The sequence below is a fragment of the Mercenaria mercenaria genome, chromosome 3, assembly GCF_021730395.1.
Source record: "Mercenaria mercenaria strain notata chromosome 3, MADL_Memer_1, whole genome shotgun sequence".
Classification (NCBI taxonomy): Eukaryota; Metazoa; Mollusca; class Bivalvia; order Venerida; family Veneridae; genus Mercenaria; species Mercenaria mercenaria.
In genome coordinates this window covers 94,823,237-94,831,604 of record NC_069363.1, presented here as the reverse complement: position 1 = coordinate 94,831,604, position 8,368 = coordinate 94,823,237, and the positions used below count along the sequence as shown (strand labels likewise).

General features: G+C 34.8%; 1 protein-coding gene across 1 annotated transcript in view; it reads right to left on the bottom strand.

Moving 5' to 3' along the window:
• Positions 1–408: 408 nt before the first annotated feature.
• The window catches only part of LOC123523980 (2-iminobutanoate/2-iminopropanoate deaminase-like), a 9,501-nt gene continuing 1,541 nt past the window's right edge, over positions 409–8,368 (bottom strand). Inside the window, exons 2-6 of the mRNA XM_045301793.2 lie at positions 5,956–6,061; positions 5,536–5,590; positions 4,164–4,232; positions 3,327–3,382; positions 409–662 (exon numbers count right to left, since the gene is read on the bottom strand). Of these exons, the coding sequence (XP_045157728.1) occupies positions 600–662; positions 3,327–3,382; positions 4,164–4,232; positions 5,536–5,590; positions 5,956–6,061 (349 nt within the window). The 3' untranslated portion in view covers positions 409–599. The remainder of the gene's footprint in view (positions 663–3,326; positions 3,383–4,163; positions 4,233–5,535; positions 5,591–5,955; positions 6,062–8,368) is intronic.

The following is an 8,368-nucleotide window of genomic DNA, read 5'->3' as shown; positions in this document are numbered from 1 at the left end:
TCTCTTTTTTTTTTTTTTTTTTTTTTTTTATTTTTTATTTAATTTTTTTTTTTTTTTTTTTTTTTTTTTTTTTTTTTTTTTTTTTTTTTTGGGGGGGGGGTTTGGGGGTTTTTTTTTTTTTTTTTCTCTTACATTTACCTAAATGTACAATTTGTGAACTTAAAATTGTTTTTGAGGTCTGGGGTGTTTTTCTGGATTACTGTTTTCTCTCTGTAAAATACGATTTTTGAAAATGGTAATCGATAATCGATCGACAAAATATATCGTGATACATCGATATCGTTTCAATCGATGACAGCCCTACCTTCCTAACCAGGCTATTGCGGTTAATTAATAAATACCCTCAACATCTAATTTACAACGTTACATCAAGCCAAGGGAGACCACTTCAAATAAAACCAAGTATCATTTCAATGAAATTATTTCCCTTTAATATATAAACCGATTATTACATATTATTATACACCCAAATGAATCCAAACATTATGTTGAATCACATAAAATTAAAAATATTTAAATACTGATTGAGCAGATTTGATTAAGAAAGTCTTGCAATATTAAAAACTAGTTTCCAGCAACCAGTTAATCCCTAATCTGTATCACAGTTTCCCTTCCACAATGTTGCCAAGCACAGCAATGGCTTCTATCTCAACTTTGGCACCCTGGAAACAAAAATACAATTTTGTATAAGTTAATAAGTATCTTACACCTCTTAAGGTACTCTATTTTTCTATGAAACTTCAGAATTATGGATCTTGCGTTATATGATGAGGAAGACATATTTTAAGATTGAATCAAGTCCATCAAGTAAGAACATAGATACAGTGAAAGTGCATCAAAAGTAACCTGAAATTCTAAGTAAAAAGGGGCCATAATTCATAAAAACTGCTGCTAGAGTTATGGACATTGTGTCATGTGTGTGGATATATGTGGATGATGACGTGGAACAACTATTCTAAAGATGAATAAAATCCATTTAGCAATAACAGAGATAGACAGAAAGTGCACCAAACTTCAACCTGAAACTTTAAGCAACAAGAGGACCATGATGGTCCTGAATCGCTCACCTATCCCCACATGACCCAGTGTTGAACTGAGTACGACGTCGTTATTTCTATTATTGACATAGTGACCTAGTTTTTGAGCACAACGTATGTGACCTAGATATCATCACGATAAAAATTCAGACCAATTTTCATGAAATCCCATGAAAAATAAGACCTCTAGAGAGGTCACAACAAAAGGTTTTTTTCTATTAATTGACCTAATGACCCCAAGTTTTTTGAAGGCACGTGACCCACTTCTGAATCTGACCTAGATATCATCAAGGTGAACAATTCTCACCAATTTTCTGAAGATCTCATGAAAAATTGGCCACTAGAGAATCACAAAAAGGTTTTTCTATTTTTCGACTAACTGACCAAGTTATAATTTAAACCGCACATGACCCATTTCGAATTAACTTGACCTAGATATCATCCAGAGGAACATTCTAATCAATTTTCCAATGAAGAATCCATTGAGAAAACATGGCCTCTATAGAGTCCACAAGGATTTTTCTATTTTTTTAGAACTACTGACCTAGGTTTTTGACCGCACGTAACCCAGTTTCAAACCTGACCTAGATATCATCAAGGTGAACATTCTCACCAATTTTCATGAAGATCCATTGAGAAATATGGCCTCTAGAGAGGTCACATGGTTTTTCTATTTTTAGACCTACTGACCTAGTTTTTGATCCCACGTGACCCAGTTTCGAACTTGACCTAGATATCATCAAGGTGAACATTCTGACTAATTTTCATGAAGATCCATTGAGAAATATGGCCTCTAGAGAGGTCACAAGGTTTTTCTATTTTTAGACCTACTGACCTAGTTTTTAACCGCACGTAATCCGGTTTCAAACTTGACCTAGATATCATTAAGGTGAACATTCTAACCAATTTTCATGAAGATCCATTGACAAATATGACATTTAGAGAGGTCACAAAGTTTTTCTATTTTTAAACCTACTGACCTAGTTATTGACCAAACATAACCCAGTTTCAAACCTGACCTAGATATCATCAAGTTAAATATTCAGACCAATTTTCATACAGATTCCATAAAAAATATGGCCTCTGGAGAGGTCACAAGGTTTTACTATTATTTGACTTACTGGCCTAGTTTTAGACTGCACATAACCCAGTTTCAAATGTGACCTAGATATCATTAAGGTAAACATTCTGACCAATTTTCATGAAGATCCATTGAAAAATATGGCCTCTAAGGAGGACACAAGGTGTTTCTATTTTAGACCTACTGACCTAGTTTTTGATTGCACGTGACCCAGTTTCAATCTTGGCTTAGATATCATAAAGATAAACATTCTGACCAACTTTCATAAATATCCCATGAAAAATGTGACCTCTAGAGTGGTCACAAGCAAAAGTTTACGCACGCACGCACGGACGACGGACGCCGCGCGATCACAAAAGCTCACCTTGTCACTTTGTGACTGGTGAGCTAAAAATGAAGAACATTCTGATATATGTAAGAGGATAATGTTTGATTTATACGCAGGCAAGAGTTCATTTCATGGTCACGTGACCCAGTTTCGAACTTGACCTAGATATCATCAAGGTGAACATTCTGACCAATTTTCATGAAGATCTCATGAAAAATATGGCCTCTAGAGAGGTCACAAGGTTTTTCTATTTTTAGACCTACTGACTTAGTTTTTGACCGCATGTGACCCAGTTTCGAACTTGACCTAGATATCATCAAAATGAACATTCTGACCAACTTTCATAAAGATCCCATGAAAAATGTGACCTCTAGAGTGGTCACAAGCAAAAGTTTACGCACGCACGAACGCACGCACGGACGGACGGACGGACGACGGACGACGGACGCCACGCGATCACAAAAGCTCACCTTGTCACTTTGTGACAGGTAAGCTAAAAAGGGGGATAATTCATGACATGTAGGTGTTAGAGTTATGGCCTTTGTGTCATATGATGTGGGTGATGATGAAGAATAACCATTTCAAGTCTGAAGCAAATCCATGATAAATTGAAAGTGCATCAAACTTTAACCAAAGCACGGATAGCTCTCCATAATCTTTGTATAGTCAAGCTAAAAATGTTAACTCTAGATCTGAAGTTAGACACCGCCATATTAAGTTAGCCGGGCAGAACAATTCAATTTCCAAATCTTTCCATCATGATGTCAATGAAGACATTTTGCTAACACAAAAGTGCTTCAAGAATTGTCATATATTACACACTGTCATGGCTATCAAGGGAGGTAACTTGTAAAATGAGAGACTATTATATTATACATACCAGTGGTAAAGCTGCTGCCTGATAGGCTGCTCTGGCTGGCTTGTTTTCAGGAAAATCTATCAACAGCAAGAAAGACACAGATTCCATAAAGTATTGACATCCATTTTGATTCACAGAATGAAAACAATTTCTCAACCTCTTTATCATAACACATAAAATGTTGAAAAGGAGATATGCAATATTTGACAACATTTCTATTCAGAATGAAACAAACGGAACTCAAAACGCAAAAAAAAAAAATGAAAATCGAAGACACCGATTTCTTTAATAGCTATTTTAAACAAAGTAAAATTTTAAGTTAATTGAATAATCAACAAGAATACTCTAGTATAGTTTGAGTTAACTTTATTCTAAGTAAGTAAATTTGAAAGTGTTTAAAAAAGCTTTGAGCTTTTATTACAGAACTGTACTTAAAGTTAATAGTATAAACTTTTAGTAAAGTACTGTAAAAGCAGAAATTTTTGCTATATTCGCAAGGCCCTATATCTTGTGGAATTAATCCTTGCGTAAATATCCACCATAATTCAAATTAAAGTAGGATACCATTTTGTAATTTCGCAAATGTTGAACCTTGCAAACATACTCAAAATTTCAAATTCATGAAATTATGACCCACAGAAAATGTGTCCTTTTACAGTAACAGAATCTTTTTATTGCTTTTGCCTATACTCACACTGACAGGAAATAACTTAACTGGAAAAACTGCACTACACTAAAAGTCTATAGAGGTACAAAAAGACACATTTATGTAATACTGGAAAGAAACAAACTTTGAAGTTCTGATAAAAGAAGTACCTAGACACATTTTTGTTTCAAAATATAAATCAACCTACTTACATTTCACATACACATCATTGACAGCATGAAAATTCTTGATATCATCTAACAACACTGTACATTTCACAACTGCAAAACAAAAAATATATTAATTGTTAAATTATTTCTTTGTGGTAAAGTTCAACATGGCTGGTATATAAAGGATAGAGCCGGGGACTTCCCAAAGAAGGGGACATAAGTAGTTCAAGGCTCCAGTTTTTACCAAGTACTTTCACTAAAAATTTAGTTACTAATCTAAAAATAAAAAGTTAAAACAGACTGATTTAGTCAGCTTTAGAGTCTAGACAATAAACAAAACTCAGACAGAGAAAGGTAACCTACAGTGTTACTTCAGTCAATCAGTAAAATTTCAATGTAAAACAGAGAGAATCTACTTGTATTTTTATCATATTAATTAATACATCCATAAAATTGATTGACTTATGGTACTATAATACACATTACAACCTGTTCAGAACTGATAATTTGAGGTACATCTGGAAATACATCCCTTTAAACCTGTTAAATAGGATTCTTCTACATACAGTCAAACTTGTGTTAAGCTGCCAGCCAAAGGAACAACATGACCTGACTGCTTATGGCAGGCGGCTGTATAGGACAAGATGAAATTAGAACAAAATGTCAATTTTGGAAGTAAGCTCTGCTGACTGACTGTTTAACCTTTAGCATGCTGGCCGCAAGTGATTCTGCCTTTACGACCAGTGCATACCAAGATCAGCCTGCACATCTGTGCAGTCTGATTATGGTCTGCACTGTTCGCTATTCAGTTAGTAAATTTTCAGTTAACACCCTTCAAATACTAAATGGTATTGCCCAAACTGAATGATGGACCAGTCCATTATAGATATTTAGCAGGGTAAGGGTTAAAGCAAGTGGCTGCTTAACAGAGGAGACCCCTAAGGAAGGTTGAACTGTATACTTCATGACAATCTATATTTCAGCTCCAAAGTTTTCCTTCAGAAAATAATTGCCTGCTTGATAATACTATTATTTCAGAATATTAAATATGATATAGGGAAACACATCTAAAATTTGGATTAAAGACATCTAAGGACAGGTCTTTCTTTCTGGATAATAAGAGCAAGTGTTTCTTGATACTGTAAACACATACTGTTAAATCAGTAATGTCTTTGGGGGGTCTAATTTTTATAGCTTTTGTGGCTGCCTCAAATTCAAAAATTAGATCCCTAGGAACAAATATATTCCCATTCATTTGAAATCCTATTCATTTTATCTTCAAAGCTTAAAATCCATAAGTTTATGTCCAAAAGAAATAATAATTTGTGCTAAAGCCACAAACTTTCATGCCCACTAAATTAAATGCTATTACAGTAATGTAAGAGTTCCCTAGCATAATATAATTTAGTTTTACCATTCTTATATGAAGCTCCTGCAGCAGTCAGAATTTCACCCATATTCTTCAAAGCCTGAAAGAAAATTGTTATATGGAAACATGTTATTTGACACACATAACAATATTATATTTACCAAGTCCTTACACACAACAAGCTTCATTATGTAAATATATTTTGACAGTGAAAAATAACTTTGACAGTAAAAGTCACAAGATAAAGTGACTACCATGGGCAAACATATGATTGTAAAAGTACTGCAGGTGAAAAACCTTCATTGCTCTTGCAAACCTATAAACTATTATTGTAAGGTTAGATTTAAAAACTATATGAAGTCAGCCAACAATAGGGAGGGAGTTGGGCTGATGTTAACTTAAGGCGTGTTAGTAACAGACAATGGGGATGTCAAAAATAGCTGAACTGTATCCAACAGAAATTACCTGTTCTGTTTCAGCCACTGCACCACCCTCTACAAGAGCCTTGGTGTTTACATCCAGACCAATCTGTCCTGATATGTACATTGTATTGTCGGCAATTACAGCCTGGCTGATAAACACAAACAAAGTAAATAATTTATGTTCGATAAAATTGAAATCAATAATATATGTCCTCATAGCTCAATGGTAGAATGTTAACTTTGTGTGCCACCGGTCAAGGATTCAATTCTTGGCTTATCAAACCAGACACAAAACAAGAGCTGTCACAGGAGACAGCGTGCTTGACTATTTTGATGCTGGATAGTGAAACTGAGCACATATGACGAAGCCTGAGCTGCCACTGGAGTGTTTAATGACTCCAACATGGATGAAATATTGGATAATAGCTTGAGTCTGTGTCAAAAGTATTACGTAATACTAGAGATAAGGATCAAGTGTATCAAAACATTAAATATTAAGAATAATTCTTAGCAAAAAGGGGGCATAGGGCATAACTCATTAAAAATTGGTACCAGAGTTATGGATCTTGCTTCATATGATGTGGGTGATAAGGTGGTACAACTATTTTAAGTTTGAATCAAATCCATTCAGTAATAACTGAGTTAGGGTGAAAGTGCATCAAAACTTTAACCTGAAATTATAAGTAACAAGGGGGGATAATTCATGAAATAATGGTGCAAGAGTTATGGCCCTTGTGTCACATGATTTGAGTGATGATGTTGAACTACTATTTTAAGTTTGAATCAAATCCATTTAGTAATAACTAAGATAGAGTGAAAGTGCACCAAAACTTTAACCTGAAAATCTAAGTAAAAAGGGGGGGATAATTCATGAAATACTGGTGCAAGAGTTATGGCCCTTGTGTCATATGATGTGAGTGATGATGTTGAACAATCATTTCAGGTTTGAATCAAATCCATTTAGTAATAACTGAGATAAAGTGAAAGTGCACCAAAACTTTAACCTGAAATTCTAAGTAAAAAGGGGTGGGGGTGTGTGTGTGTGTGTGGGGGGGGGGGGGGGGGGGGGGGGGGGGGGGGGGGGGGGGGGTTAATTCATGAAATACTGGTGCAAGAGTTATGACCCTTGTGCCATATGATGTGGGTGATAATGTTGAACAACTATTTTAAGTCTGAATCAAATCCATTTAGTAATAACTGAGATAAAGTGAAAGTGCACCAAAACTTTAACCTGAAATTATAAGTAACAAGGGAGGATAATTCGTGAAATATTGGTGCCAGAGTTTTGATCCATCAAGTAATAACAAAGATAAAGATAAAGTGCATCAAAACTTTAACCAAACTGCGGACGGTGAAGGACGCCGACGCCAGGTCAAGTAGGATAGCTGTCCATACTTCATATAGTCGAGCTAAAAATGGTACTTGAAGCTTTCTTGCTTGATACCAGGGGAAAAACTGGAAAAATCAACCCAGGTATTAAGTATCAGTTAATTGACTGTGTGTGTCTAACACAGTCGTTAAAGAGTTGATCATACATAATAGGAATTGAAGCTTCCCATTTTAGTAACTTTCAGGACACATAAATTTTGGCACCATAGTTGGCTACCAAACAATTAAATTTAAAAGAAGAGCTTTCTAACGACAAGGCAATAAAAGTAGCTGTTTGACGCATCTTCACCAAATACTAGCTTACATACAAAATCTTTAGCAAAATAAGGAAAGTTCAAAAAAGGCCATAATTTAGCTGTCAGAGTTATGAAACTTGCCACATTAGTTCATCCCATGATGCTAATTATAAGTGGAGAATCTAAACATTTTGTCAAGCTATTCCTGAGAAACATGCTTATGTTAAAACTCACAAAATTTCTATCTTAAAAGAGGGCATCATTTTCATAAAATAGAAGCTAGAGAAATGTAACTTAATACCATATACGGTCATCTCATGGTTCTAAAGTCATTTGTGTACTTTTAAAGCATTTGGCCAAGTACTAGTTTTTCAGAAATAGCTTACATATGGTTGCTAATTTCAGCCAAGATTTATAAGTTAAAATTGGGCATAATGTTGATAAAATAAAAGCTAGAGATATGTAACATGTCCCGAGATGTCAAAGATGTGTGAAGTTTGAAAGCATTTTGCCTAGTAGTTTTTTGAGAAACCAAATTACATACAGAACTTTAACCTGAATTCTAAGTCATAAGGGGCATAATTTCAACAAAGTAAAAGCTAGAGTTATGTAACTTGCCCTATGAGGTAATCTTGAGATGCCAAAGATATGTGTGAAATTCAAAATTTAGTACTTTTTGACAAACTTTCTTACATGTGTGGCAGTGTGTATATAATGTATATAATTGGTCTATGATATTGATTGTTCGATTAGCTCAGTTGGTAGAGTATCTGACATGCAAGCAGAAGGTCGCAGTAGTCGAACTAACCCGACGTACACAGTTTGTTTTAT